This window comes from Microplitis mediator, chromosome 4 (assembly GCF_029852145.1).
Source record: "Microplitis mediator isolate UGA2020A chromosome 4, iyMicMedi2.1, whole genome shotgun sequence".
Classification (NCBI taxonomy): Eukaryota; Metazoa; Arthropoda; class Insecta; order Hymenoptera; family Braconidae; genus Microplitis; species Microplitis mediator.
In genome coordinates this window covers 9,246,465-9,262,234 of record NC_079972.1, presented here as the reverse complement: position 1 = coordinate 9,262,234, position 15,770 = coordinate 9,246,465, and the positions used below count along the sequence as shown (strand labels likewise).

Below are 15,770 nucleotides of genomic sequence, written 5' to 3'. Positions count from 1 at the left end.
TACCAGCATCGAAACTTTGAGTTTCAGCGGGTAAATTGTGACTGCCTTCAGTCAGCGGACAGAAACAAACTTGTTTCGTCCCTTGGGAACAAACAATAGTATATTACACACCTAGAGAGGAAAGTCGGTCATTCCAACCCATGTGTAGAATCGCCCAACCGAGCCAAATGCGAAGATGGCAAACACACGGATTGAAGCGGCTTCTGCCGTGCTTAGGAAAAGGGCAGTAACTTCACTTTCGATTACACTAATATTAAATTAACGGTGGTAAGATAAAAAGACAGTAAGTGAACTGCCCTTTTCTTAAGCATGGCAGCCCTACTTTAATCCGTGGTGTGTATCCGATTTGTCACCAGATCTGCCTCTGGAAGTTTAAATTTTTGCCTCTGTTAGAGGGAATGGCGCATTCGCTAATTTTTATCATTTGTTTTCTCATAAAAGGAAATAACGACTTTCTTCCCTCTAAATAGTGCGGGAATTTAAACTTTCGGCGTAGGTATGGTGAAAATAATGTTTCTACCCACTGACTGAAAGTTTTCGCAATTTAAACTCTGATACTTCTCGTTTGTTTAATAGTAATTTCAGAACATTAATTTTATTTAGGTAAATGACAGTTCTGAGTTTGTGATTAATTTTTATAAAAATTACTCTGCATACGGAGTAAATAGAGAGTTTTTTTTAGCAAAGTGATTAAGGAGTGATCTGAATTTTATTTCAATTTGCATTCACTCCGGACCGGAGTTTTAATAATAAAATAAACTCCCATTCAGAGTGAATTTCACTCCAAGGGGATTAAATAGATAAATAGTCATCCGCTCCGTATTCACTCCAAATTGACTCGACGTTCACTTGTCATTTTTTACAGCAGTATTTATAGTTTCTGCTTAGTTATAAATTTCAAATGATAATTTACACTTACGCTAATACTCGATCAGACCAGACAAATTTAAAATTATAAATGAATAGAGTAAATAATTAAAAAAAAAATATTTATAAAAAATGCACTTATTAATTTCAAAATTTTTGAAAAGCGCATTTTTTAAAAATTTAATTTTATTAATTATTTATTCTGTTTATTAATAATTTTAAATTTGTCTGATTTCTGTTACATTCACACTCATTTAAATTAACTCGTTTCTGACTGGCTACTGATACTGAAACTAAGTTTCAATGCAGGTAATCATGAAAAATGTTGTGTATAACTCAGATGAAACAATTTCAGACTGTGGGTGATGTCAGCCAACTTGAAATCGTTGTGTTTCATCCCTTGTTACACAATATACTGTCTCCTAAACTACTGAATTGTTAGATTTAAATTTCAAATTTTAAATAAAATAAAAAAGTCTCATGGTTTTTTTACAAACGCACATTAAATAAATAGTGGAAAATAAAAACAATAAATTATAAAATATTTAAAGTAAATTTTTGAATGAAAATAATAAAATAAAAGAACAAACTTACATTAAAACCCCGGTATTTTTCAATGTTTTCTCGTACGCTGATGAATACAAAACCAGTTTCTCATTATAATGTCTCCGAGTGTGTTGTACGTCAGCTACACGCGAAAGTCTGAAAAACCCTCTAGTAAATTGGACGAAGTAATGAGATAAGAAAAAAAAATGTAAGAATAATACAAAAATAAATAAATAAATGTAAAAATTTTTTGATGAGACGGCATGTAGTTAATTCTTAAAATAAACCATCTGCTATTTGAATACATATATATGTAAATATCTTTATTTATTTATTTTATTGACTCAAAAAGCTTCGGTTAAAAGGAAAACTGTAAAGTGTTGGAAAGCTTACGTTGATCGGAAACGAAGGCTGTTACTGAATATATTTACGACAGCTTTGTGTATCGACGTATGTGTGTACGGATGTATATTTAGGTATCGAGGTATGTGTGCTCTGGAGGAGATGTGTGTATATAAAAGTATATATACAAGTCACCACTTGTCAATTCATCGTTCAAGGGCCGCCCGATTTACTCAACCACTTGACTCAACTTGCCCATCCAAGCTTCAAAGAGACCTAGAATCTCCTCAAGTACAGGAGTAAACGAGGTCTTTGGTCTGGCGCTATTGCTCCTGTAAATAAACCAAGAACTGAAAGGACGATAGAGTATCGGGTTTTACTTTTTTTTTTGAGCCACAATCTAGATTGCTAATATATATTGCAGGAGACCTAGATAATTGTCAAGAGGTATATTAATATATATATATATGAAAAAACAAAAAAATTATATTATTTAATTATGACTTAAGTTAGTAGACAGTTAAAAATTTTTTGATTTTTTTTCAACAAATTAATTAGAAAGAAAAAAAAGAAACTAAAAATATGTACATGTAGAAAATTTAAAAAACTATAAGTGCAATTTTGTGAAATTTTTTTTTTTTATAATTTGTTGTTTTTAAAAAAAATCAAAAATTTAATAGACGTTGGCTAATTTCAGTATCACAAAAATATGCACGAGTGTGAATGTAGCAGACATCAGAGAAATTTAAAATTATAAATAAATAGAGTAAATAATTTAAAAAATAATATTCATTAAAAGTACACTTATTAATTTTAAAATTTTTTAAATGCACATTTTTTTGAAATTTTATTTCATGAATTATTTACTCTATTTACTTATAATTTAAAATTGGACTGATGTCTGCTACATTCACATTCATAAAATCTGCACATGTAGGAAATTGAAAAAACTATATACAAAAAAATTAAATAATTAAAATGATAAAATTAAAAAAAATTCATGTACTGAATTTTGAATGGTCTAAACATGTATTTTTTTATTTTTATTTTATAAACATTTTAATATATTATTTCAAAATTTTTTTAATTCTCAGATGTCCGCGAACTTTACTATCATTAAAATTAAAACGTGCATTTTTTATAAATATTATTTTATTAATGATTTTGAATTTGTCTGATGTCTGTTACATTCACACTCATGTGTATGTAGCAGATATGAGAATTTATAAATTTTAAATAAATAAATAAATTGAAGTAATAAAATTTCAAAAAATGCGTGTATTGGTTTTTTAATTATCTAAGTACGCATTATTTTATTTTTATTCTTCCTACGTTTTATTTATTTATTCAGAAATTTAAAAATTGACGATTGTCAGCCAAATTGACGCTCATTAATTTATTTCTAAGATTTATAACCTCACTCACTCAATAATGAAGACAATTTTCAGACTGATCCATATATTTTTAAAAAATATATCCATGTTTATTTAAAATAATATAAAATGAAGAGAAAAAAATGGATTTTGAATAGAAAACAAAGGAAATGAGTTGGATAGTGGCCTCGGACCAGTGGTGAGTTTGGATTTTGTTCCTTCTCTAGAGTTCTTCCTCCCCACTACCGCAGTTTTTTTGAATTTTAAAATGGCGGCGCAAAAAAAAGTAGTGGGGAAAAATCTCGAGCTCTCATTGGAACAACAATAAGTTTAAAAATTCATGATCCTGAAGTTAGCAGACAATTGTCAATTTTGAATTTTGTTTTCAATGAATCATTTACAAGAAAAAAAAAAATAAAAAATATGCACCTGTAGAAAATTAAAAAAATTCTGTGTCTTTTTTCAAATATTTTGTTTTTCTTAAGTCCATCATTTTAAAAAATAATCCAAATATTAATAGACGTCGACTCCCTGATTAAAAATATTGATTGAAAATAATTGAGAAGCGGTCACTCCATGCAAACTGTATATCTATATATACAAACAAAAAAATTGAAATCAATTGAAATTATTGAAAAGAATTCGAATTTCATCACTTTTAATTCTTTTCAATCAATATTTTTAAACAGGGCTAACTTCACTATCATTATCATGTTAATTTATGACCCTGAAGTTTGCGGACGTCTAAAAATTATTCGATTTTTGTAAAAACGATAAATTATAAAAAAAAAAATATTTTAAAAAAATGCACCAGTAGTTCTTTAATTTTTCTGCATGCGCATATTTTTTTTTTTTATGTAATTGACCAATGGGAAAAAAATCCGAACATTGTTGATTGTCTGTCGATTTCAGGATTGTTAATTTTAGAATCATAAAAAAAGGATTAAAAAAATATTGAATTTTTTAAATTTAAAATCGTTAAAAACTCACTCCATAATTATCACAACACCAGGAACACATAAATTACTAATCAGTTTAAAAAAAAAATTTGCTTGTTGAAAATAACAAAAAATTAAATAAATTTATATAACAATAAATTTCAAATTGTACATAAAGACGATTTTTATTTACTTTTTTTTTAAATACTTCTTGGACATCGATTTAGTGTGTTTTTTAGTGTACTTGTTTTGTATTTATTTAAGTATTACTTTGTATAAATTTAAATAATACATAATTAAAATTAATAAGTATATTTATTAATCCTTACTCACAATTGTAAGCATTTATTATAAATCAATAAAATTTAATAAATGCACACAATAGGCCCTATATTTCATTCATTTATTTATAATTATTTTAAATATTATAATTATTATTTTCACTTTGATTCAAATTACTTAAGAGTTTATTGTTAATTAGTGTATTAATTAATTAACTCTCAACTTAACAGACAAGTAGTCTTACCCATTTATTATTGTATTAATAAAACATACACCAAGCTGATGATAAATTAATTAATAATTATTTAACTTAATGGTAATTCTGATAATTAATAAATATATTATTATTATTATTAATATTAAAACTTGGCATATAATAATCCAATGGACATATTTATGATAAAAATAACGTTTATGACGTTTGATCGATTGATATTTTATTTTTGAACGTACTGTCAACTTACACAGTTCAGTTTAAAATAAAATTTTTTTTAAGTTTAATTATTTTTATTTTATTACACTTAGATATTTAATATTAATCCATTAATAAATTTAAACTCATTACTCCATCATCATTAATGATAAATAAATTGTATATCAATATATAATTATTTCATATTTATATATCATGTTCTCATTGAATTCCTTTTAATAAGAAAATAAAAAATTTTCACACTAATTTTTAATTAAAAAATATTTAATAATGAGTGTGAATGTAGCAGACATCAGACAAATTTAAAATTATTAATAAACAGAGTAAATAATTAATTAAATAAAAAACTTTTAAAAAATGCGCACCTAAAAAATTTTGAAATTAATAAGTGCATTTTTTATAATTATTTACTATATTTATTTATAATTTCAAATTTGTCTGTCTGTTACATTCATCTTCATACTTTTTTTACATGAATTTAAACGTAGCAGACATACGAAAATTTTCCATGTACTTGAAAATTGGAACGTTTTTTTGTGGAACCAAATGAAAAGTGAAAATCTACGGATCTAGATTTTTGAAATGTTTCGCACGTTAACCGATAATTGCAGGCCACCCCCAACTACGCCTTGTCACCTTTACATTCAAATTACATGAATTATTTTCATTTTTGTTGCGTGGAAAACATTCCGATCTTCAGGTACATAATTTTTCGGTTTCCTAACGTTAAATCCGCGACGTTGTAAATCGGTAATGTGCCCTTTTTTCAAAAGTTTTGTGTGTGTATAGTTACAATAGTATGTTAACATACGCTTGCAATGGTACTGAAAAAATTAAATGAGTAAATGAAGTAAATAAATTATTATAAAGTCACGGATTTAATGTCCGCGGGCAAACATTCCTGATACCAATTTTTCAATGACATTTAAAAAAAATTAAATAATAAAATTTAAAAAAATGCATTTACTGAATTTTTAATTTTCTAAACATGTATTTTTCTATTTTTATTTTATAAACATTTTAATTTATTATTTTAAAGTTTTCAAAATTGTCGAATGTCCGCTAACTTTACTATCATCTCATATTTAATATTTTTAATTGCTGTCAAGACTCAACTCTATCTTTATTTGAAGACGTTTTGTTTAATCAAATAATTGATTTATTTGTATGAAAATTTGTTATTATATAAATGTATATACGTACAGTTTTCAAATTAAAATAACGATGGAGTTTCAAGTGTTTATTTTATTTTATTTTTTTTATTAACTCCTACAAATACTTTCGTTTGTTACGCGCGTTTTTAATTAAAAAAAATTTATAATATCAATGGCACAATACTGAAAATAAAAATATTTATCTAAGCTAATAATATATACATTAAAAAATTAATAAATTGTAAAAAAAAAAAATGTATTATGAAATATTTAAATTTAAATTTAAATTTAAAATAGACAATTAATTTTGTGCATTTAAAAATTGACAAAAGTTTAATTATTTTTATTATTATTTATAAAATTAACGTCAATCTAAATAATTAATTTTAATTAATAAGCCATTAATACTTCTGTACAATAAATATTTTTGACTTTAATATAATTATTTATACAATTAAAAAAAATATATATTTAAGAATGTGAGATCAAGCGTCAGTAAACGTTTAATTAAGCAACTGTTTAAATAAATTGCTGATACAAATATAAATATATTTATATATGTTTTTAATAATTAAATAATTTATTAACTAATAGAAATTGATTAAATAAATTAAGTAAATACTGTATTTATCTTTAATTAAAATTATTTAAAAACTTTCATACGTCAATTACTTAATCATCATACACATTAATATAATTAATAAATATTAATCAATTAATCTTTTATTAACATTCCATTCAATTCTCAATTTTATTAATAATTATTAACTTGTTTTTTATTAATTAATTAATTCATTAATTAATAGATTTGTTTGTTTATTTATTTTTTTTTAATTATTTATCGAGTAGGCTCATTATTGATCACTTAAATAAATTCATTGTAAAAAACACCGGCTGTTTATTTATTTAAATTTAATTTTTTATATTAAATTGTAATTAATCATTATAATTATTGTGGTAATTATTTATTATTTTTTATAGGTCCCTGTTAATTAATAATTTATTGGGGTTGATTATAAAAAGAAGAGGCCAATTATGTGATAGAACTGCCAGATCATATTTAGGCATTGATATTTTTTAGTTATTATTATTATTAGTATTATTAATTTTAATTATAAAAATCCAATAACGAGGATAGAAACTTTTTTTTTTAAGTTTTAAGAGAATTACAACGAGACAATAGTCAATAAACTTAGACAATAGATGCTTTAATTACACAGTGAGAGGAAAAAATAATTCATTGATCGCTCATCATTTTCACTTGCATCGGATCCCTTTAATTATAAAATTTCAAACGCGACACACATTTATCACTTATTATTATTAATAATTTTTTTTGGGTTTTTAATTTTTTTTTCTATTACACTGTTACATGTTATTATGTATGTACGAATGTATAAAACCTCGATACTACTAAATTGGAACAATTACAAATCACTGAGTATTCATCAAGTACTCAATGGTTATCTTAGAAATATTACATTACATTTTTTTTTTTGTTTTTTAATTATTTTATTTTTTTTTAGTATAAATTTTAACACTGATCAAGCTTCCAAGCGTCTATGCAAATCCTCGAAGACGTAATATTTAACTTTTGCATTCAATTAAGATAAAACTATCAGATATTAATTGCGGTAATTAATAATTCATATTTAATACATTTATTTTGTGATGTCAAATGTAGGGGTATGCGAATAGTTTGAACTCATGAATTATTCGTATCGAATCAAACTATTCGATTCGAACTTCGAATCGACGAATTCGAATTTTTCGAATAATTCGAAACTTTCCGAATAATTCAAATTTTTGTCTGAGGTAAATAGAATTTAGACACAAAACTATGAAAAAAGTTTTTTTGTTACTTTAAAAAATAAGCTCTTCATTGAATAAAAATTAAATATTTGAAAACTGAACAGAATTTTCTCAATACGAATCAAGTAATTTGAAAATTTACAAATAATACAAAAATTTTCGGATAATTATAAAATTAACGAATAATTTGAAGTTACGAATTATTCGAAAAAATTTGAATAATTCAAAGAAATTCGAATGATATGAAAAGATTCGCATTGTTTTGAATTATTCAAAAAGCTTCGAATTATTTAAAAAGTTTTGAATTATTCGATTCGATTCGAACCCGATTCACACACTCCTAAGAAAATATTATTTTAAGTTTCTTTATTTTAAATTTCATCTAAGGTAAAAGACCTAGTACCCTATCAGGGAACTAGTATCCGATCACTTTAGATATTTGTATAGATATATTTGGTAAAACTTAGTAAATATAAATACACAAATACATGAGTGATCGGGTATTGGGTCTCTTGCCTTACTAGTGTAAAGAACAAAAAATTATTGGAATTTCTAAATGTGTAAGTGAGTTAATTATTAAAATGACTAATTTTTTACTTTAATCAAAACAAACCTTTTCTGAATAACAAAAATTATAATAATCTATAGGTTTTATTATTATAACTTTTGTGTACAACAAAAAAAACAAGTTTCTTATATATATAAATTTGTATTAAAATTTATTTTTTTTTAAATAAATAATTATTAAAACCTGATAGTTTTTTTTCTCATTAAACTAAAAATTTTTAAAAAATAAATTTACATAGAAAGCATATTATTAGATGAAACATACGTCTTCAAAGCAATACAACGAAAAGTACTCGAGCATTATGCGTTAAATATTTTCACGAAAACCTAAACAAAAAATATTAAAAATCTCTAATCCAAAATTCAATCCTAGCTCAAAAATTCATTAAAAAATTTTTTCACCATCCATTTAATTTATCGCAATAATAATAATCATAATAATAATAATCATAATAATCATTATTACTTTTAATATTTTTTCAGACAATAAATTGTCTAACGCATTTGCAGTTGCGATACTTGGAGGCAGTTATTGTGCGTCATTGTTTAGATACCACGATTTTTATTTAACAAAAAAAAAACATTTTACTCTCAAATGTGGTCACAGATATCGAATTATCAAATTACCAAAAAGGGTAATCGATTATGTATCTCCACAATACCAAATTGTATAAACTATGGCACATCTAGTGACAACTATTGTCCACATTTATTTGATCGAGGCATTTCTTCAGACAATTTATTTCAATTATTATCATTAATAATTATTATTTTAATTACTTTGACCACTTTCAATGTCAAACCATCGACAGCTAATCACTTTAGTCTATTTTTTATTTTGGGACAAACTTTTATGTCTGAGCCTGTTTAGTTTTTTTTTTTATTTACATGAATTTTAGATGCACTGACATGTTTCATATTTTTTTTTTTGCTATGGATTGTCCATAAAATTGGTTTGAGTAAAAAATACTCTTGGTTTGGTTTAATTAATCACTCAATCAATCAATATTATTATTATTATTATTAATTATAATTATTAATATCATTATTAAAATTATAAAACGATTGACATTATTAATAAAATCGTTTTATTCACTAAATTATTAATTATCATTATCATTTTTCTTAATTAGACGGAATGGTATAAGCAAATAGATTATATATATCACCGCCGTGCATCGATATCTAATTTTTTTTAAATATAAACAGATACGATTGGCATGGCACAACCTAAAAAATGTCTTTTTTTATTCTCATTATTTTTTTCTTTGTTCAAAATTAACGTCTATTGATTCAATTTACAAATTCATTTTTTTTTTATTAAAATGCTGATGTAGAAGCATTAAAATATGAGTTGACAAAGTGCGAAATAAAAATAAGACAGTGCTAAAAAATTATTTAAAACTTACGTACTATTTATCACTACGTAATTTATTATAAATATTTAAAATAAATTAATTAATTAATTTAATTGTAAATATGTATATATGTTATATATATACTCAAAATACATGCATACTTATATGACACCATGATTGACTCGTTGCTATTACTCGCGACCGTTTGATTAATTGGAAATTCAGACGTTTCAAATTATGACCGATTTTTTAGTTTTATTTTTTTTGTTTTTAAATTCCCAGTGTAATTGGACTAGTGCAAATGTATTTGCTTTGTATATTATTATTTTTAATAGAGAAGTAGGACCCCATTAAATATAAAATATTATTATTATTATTAATATTAATGTTAATACTAATATTAATATTATTATGATTATTATTATTGTTATTATTATAATTATTGTTATTATTAATTATAGGTCCTAATTTTATTTTGAATTAGTGATAGTCCATTACTAAACCATGACGATGGCTTCTTTGTCACAGAAAAGAAAGGGATACTGATCGATCATTGTTTGAACAACGTCCTCCAAATAAGGTCTCATAGCTTCAAATCTACCCAAGTCATTAAATTCAATTGGCAATAATGTAGGCCACCAACAAATTGCCAAATTTTTACTATCCATGCTATTTAACTTACAATTTTCTGCCACTCTGAAAATATTAAATAACATAATATTAATATTATTACTTATTAATTATAAATTATTAATTAGAGTAAACTCAGTACAGTACCCAGTCATTGGTCTCCGTAAAAAATTAATTGCAAAATTATTTTTTATGACTAAAATTTTTTTGTCAGCATGAAAATAATTTCTTGTATTTATTAATAAAATGTTATGTTTTAGAAATGAGAAAAGTCACTTCCCTCTGGATTTTTCATGAAAGTAATTCAATAGATTTATAGATTAGTTTACTGATAATCCATCTAATCAGTAGGGAAATTATTAATTGTTTGGCTTAAAATAATTTTAATAAAATATACTGGAGAAAATACACTGGGTACTGATAGGAGATTGACTATCGATCACTTTACTCTAATTATAAATAAAAGAAGGTACAGTCGAACTCCATTATCTCGGAACTTCCCCTCAATTTTGATCTCCACTACAAGCTACGCTGTTTCTTACCCGATAAATTTGTAGTAAATTTGAATTATAAAATGAAAACAAAAATTTTCTTAGGATTAGAAAAAATTTCTTGGTGCAAGAAATTTGTTATCACCTCAAAAAAATTTTTCTTTTCAATTTATAATGAAAAAAATTTATTGGGGCAAGTAAAAATTTTCTTGAGACGATTAAAAATTTTTTGCGCCAAGAAATTATTTTTTTCTGTGTATGTGTCTGTGTATATTTATTTATGCATCATTCATGTAAATGTAAGATCACATATGCATAGTTAACTTTTTAAGAAAAAAGGGGCATTCATTAACTCGGAAATTCCATGAAATTTCTGCTCCTCCATAGACTACACAGGAAAAAAAATTTCTCAACTGAAAGTAAATATTTTTGATTTAAGGAAATTCTTTTGAAAACCTTAATTTTCTCGAATTCAGTAGAAATCTCCTCTGACTAAGACGAATTTTCTTTAACCAAGACAAATTCTCTTGGCTCAAGAAAATCTTGACTTGGTTCCCGAAAACGTTTGTTTTCCAAAATAATTTCTTGACTCAAGATAACTTTTTTTTCTGTGTAACTATCAGAGTTAATGGAGTCCGACTGTAATATTAATAATTATAATACTTACTTTACGAAATGTTGAAATATAAATTTCAAAACGTCGAAATTAACTGGATTTAACTGATTAAGCATCGATCGTAAGGCGAGTAATCTACAGCTTGGATCTTCCATATTCATACCGGTTGCAGACATTGGTTTACTTACACCTCTTGCACCTAATTACAAAAAAAAATATTACTAGATAAATTTCATTCACTATAATCAGTTTTGTTACATTATTTTTTACATTATAAATAAATAATTACGAACCGGAAATATTTTCTAGTTCAATCATACGCTCTTTGTCGATAAGTGGTGGTAATCGTTTTGAAAAGAAGTCCTTGAGTGCTGTTGCTACGGCATTTACCGGAATATCCAATAAATGTATATCGACATTACCATCTTAAACAATCAAAAGTACATAAATTATATTTTTTATTAATTTAGTAACTAATTATTATCTTAAATTTAGTATAAAGACAAAATAATCCAGAAAAAAATATCCTCATTATTACTTATGATTAAAATTTAAAAAATAAAATTTTTTAAAATTACACTTGTAGTTTTTTTAATTTTGTACACGTGCATATTTTTAGTTCTTTTTTTTTTTAAATGATTTGTTGTAAAAAAAAATCCAAATAGTGTTGATTGTCTTTTAACTATGAATGTAAATGTAGCAGACATACGACAATTTTTTAATTACATATAGAAAAAGTTTGGTGAATCCAAAAGTGCACGACTCAATGTTCATTTGCAAAAAAAAAAAAAAGAAAAATGTACGATAAAAGTTTCAAGGACCATTTTTATTTTCCTTTCTATTGAATTAGAAATTTAAATTTCGCTCTGAAAAATAGTCAGATGCATTTTTTCGCGCAGGTGCGACTGGTGTGACGAAAGTATATGTAAAAAACATATATAGATATACAAAATTAGTTAAGTTCTTTTTATTAATTATAATTAAACGGGGCCGAATTTGATAGCCATTATGACACACTTCTTCTTCAACCCTACCATAGTCTCTAGAAAAAAAAGTGATCCAAATAATGGCTTTTTTCTCGAGTTTTTGTGTTTACGGGTTACGGACACTTTTTCTACTGCTTGACGGGAAATTTTTTTTTTACTTTTTGATGTTTTTTTAGTTATTTAATCCATCAAATTCGTCTTTATAAGTAATAAAATTAATCCTTATTAAATTCTCTATTCGATGTTGTGTGACTTGGTTAAGCTCCGTGGACTAACAAGAGTAAAACAGTAAAAACAGCGGCGAAAAAGAGGCAAATTGAATTTTTAGATCGTAAAGCACACTAATGCTTCGCATTAAGAGTCGTACAAAATTAAATAATTAAAATGATAAAATTGAAAAAAATGCATGCACTGAATTTTGAATTGTCTAAACATGTATTTTTTTAATTTTTATTTTATAAACATTTTAATATATTATTTCAAAATTTAAAAAATTGTCAAATGTCCGCTAACTTTACTATCATCTGTTAACTTCAGGATCATTTCTATAAATTAATAGTTAACAAATATATATAAGTATTCAATCAATGATTTTTTAATATTAATACTACTAATGTCATAATTTTTTACGAGAATTTAAATAACATGCATAACTGTCAGTCTAAAACGACGTTGTTACTAATCCGATTATTAAAATTCAACATCTGAATATTTAAATAAATTTTATCCTTTGAAATTGTTCTTTGTTTCTAATAAAACCTTTGTTTTCCTAAAACTGTTGTATTCAAATACTGTTTCATTGTTTCGTGTAAAACCATTACAAAAAAAGAAGGGGACTTACGTGAGGATACAAAAGGTTTTACTATCCAAGCCACGGTAATCCGGAAGTAACAAATAATTTTCTATATAAATGGATTAGAATTTAGAATTTTTTTTCATAATACAGAAGAAACTTTTTTTTTAATTTTACGTATTTGGATTTGATAGTAGTTCAGTTCAATTTGTGGTGATAATTAAGAGTATTCTCAGACAATACCCGCCACTTTTTTAAAAAATGTTGGAAAATCCAAAATTGCACATGATTATTATTAATATTTTATTCAACTTTTAACTTATTAATTTTATTTTTTATCTTTAAATTTTTCTTTCAGTTTAATTTTTGTTATTTAAAATTTTTTTTTAAATACTTCGCCTTTTTCTCTTTCGGCGAAATCGCGACTGCAACTACGTTGTCTTTTTTTCATTTAATGCTTCAATTACTTTTCAATTAATTAATAAAATTTGAACACGGTCATGAAACTTTAAAGCCATTGAATATTTTTTAAAAATGGGGAGGGGGAACTGTAAGTACACCCTTAATTTAATGCTGCAATATGGACAGTAAATTCAAAGGGACGTAAAGTGTACAAGAAATGTCACTTTGTAAGTATCTGTTACGTCTATAGCAGATAAGTATCTGTTACTTCTTGACTTGATATCTGTTTCCGCATATAAATTTCTCGTCTATTCAATTAATAATTATAATACTTTTTATTGAAACTGATAGTTTGTAATCTAAACTGATAAAGTTGTGAATTTTAATTCTTTATCAATAAAGTTTGTAAAAAATCTGGACTGTACAGTCGACTACCCGTCTTAAGCCTGCCCTTCATAAGTCTCTTTCCCTAAATCGGGAGTTACTAAGTCCAAAGGACTTCCCCCACTTAACCACTCTCAGGAGTTTCGTACCAGAGAGCCCGTTATAAGCCTGGGTTAAAATTATCAAAATTATAAACTAAGAATAGGAAAAATATCAAAATTAATGATGAAAATTTACTATCTATGTTTCGCGGAGAATAATTCAATCATTATTAAGTAAAATATAATATTATTTTAGCGCTATAAGCAGCAGGAAAATCGGGATAGTCGCGTATGTAACAAAATGTAAATATGACGTTTAAAATTATATAAAATAAAACAGACTTATAACGGGTAGTCGAGAACAAAACTAAACGCACGGTAGTGGGAAGACTGAAATTCTAAGCAAAATTTCCCCTACGTCTCTTAGACCAGCCTTGTGACGGATTATCAAAAATAAATAAAGTAAAAATAAAAATTACCTTCTTCGAATTTTTGAAAAAGTAATTCAACATGAGCACGATTGCCAGGAACCCTGTAAATACCCTCAGAATCAAGACCCTCTTCTTCAATAAACCGTACACACTTTTCCAAAAATAAAGGTATTCTGTTAGTTTCACTCTGTGCAAAATCTTCAATAAGCGACAATTGACTTTGGCCCGTTAACGAGACACCAGCACCCCCAGTACCACCACCAGGTCCTTTGGTTTGTTTTATTTTATCCTGCTTCTTCTTCTCACGTTCTCTCTCTTTTTCCGCGTGTTTTTTAAGTTTCTCTTCTTTCTGCCTCCGCTTCTCCAACTTCTCATCCTCTTTAGCCTTCTGCTTGTCTTTCTTTCGCGTCAGCTTGTCGCAGTCCTTACCCTTCGTTAGTATTCCAAACTGTAATTATCGTATTTAACATTTAACTCTCATCTCACCTCACGTCAAAATAACTTTTATACAAAAAAAAAAATTTAATGTATACTTACACTCGGTGAATTTATTTCTCTGGGAGAGGATACATCTAGACTGGATTCATCATCTGCAATAAAATAAAATAAATATTATTTAAAAATTTATAAACAATAATTCATGCAGATACAATTTACAAGGGAATAAATATCAAAATAATTAAAATAAGTATTGAATTTTCATTCACATTTGTCACTATGCATTATAATTCAATTGAATTTTAATTTTATTAAGGACTCACAGGACACACTGAACATATCCTGAGTCACATGTTTAAGGTTGAATGGATGCTGCAGCGTAGCCGCTGAATTTCCAAATCTCTTTCTCACACTAACAGCACCAGCATGTTTATTTGGTTTTAATCTTGATCTTGTACCGTGCTCTGGTTCACTTGACTCAGAACTATCTGGTGTTTCACTTGATACTATTGAATATATAATAATAATACATTGACTATACTATCTTGAGTAACTTTGTCATTCAAGTAACATACAGATAGTCATAGCCATACAAATACAAATACAAATAAACATATATATGTAGATAAGTATACATTTAACTGACAATAATTATTTAGGTGTCACGACTAAATATCAGTCACAAATCAATGATCCTGAAGTTAGTAGACGATCAACAATTTTCGGATTTTTTTTCAACAATTTAATTAAAAAAAAAATGAAAATAAAAATATGCACATGTAGAAAATTTAAAAAACTATAGGTGCAATTTTCTGAAATATTTTTTTTTGTAAATTTATGACGTTATTATTTCTAAAAAATCCAAAAATTATTAGACGTTGGCTAA

The 15,770-nt window shown here is 25.6% G+C and overlaps 1 protein-coding gene and 1 long non-coding RNA gene across 6 annotated transcripts in view; both read right to left on the bottom strand.

Moving 5' to 3' along the window:
- Nucleotides 1–1,458: 1,458 nt before the first annotated feature.
- Nucleotides 1,459–4,173, bottom strand: LOC130667047 (uncharacterized). Its single transcript, XR_008989790.1, has 3 exons — nt 3,181–4,173; nt 1,807–2,087; nt 1,459–1,569 (listed from the first exon to the last, which is right to left on the bottom strand). It is a non-coding gene; the product is annotated as an uncharacterized LOC130667047 (long non-coding RNA).
- A 5,143-nt stretch (nt 4,174–9,316) lies between these two features.
- Nucleotides 9,317–15,770, bottom strand: part of LOC130667124 (rho GTPase-activating protein 190) — a 35,474-nt gene continuing 29,020 nt past the window's right edge. For 4 of the 5 annotated variants that reach the window (XM_057468603.1, XM_057468608.1, XM_057468606.1 and 1 more), the window contains 6 exons: nt 15,208–15,390; nt 14,984–15,036; nt 14,495–14,894; nt 11,703–11,834; nt 11,461–11,608; nt 9,317–10,368 (listed from right to left, as the gene is read on the bottom strand). In XM_057468603.1, coding sequence (XP_057324586.1) covers nt 10,170–10,368; nt 11,461–11,608; nt 11,703–11,834; nt 14,495–14,894; nt 14,984–15,036; nt 15,208–15,390 — 1,115 coding nt within the window. In that variant the 3' untranslated portion in view covers nt 9,317–10,169. The remainder of the gene's footprint in view (nt 10,369–11,460; nt 11,609–11,702; nt 11,835–14,494; nt 14,895–14,983; nt 15,037–15,207; nt 15,391–15,770) is intronic. The other variant, XM_057468607.1, reaches the window with a different exon arrangement.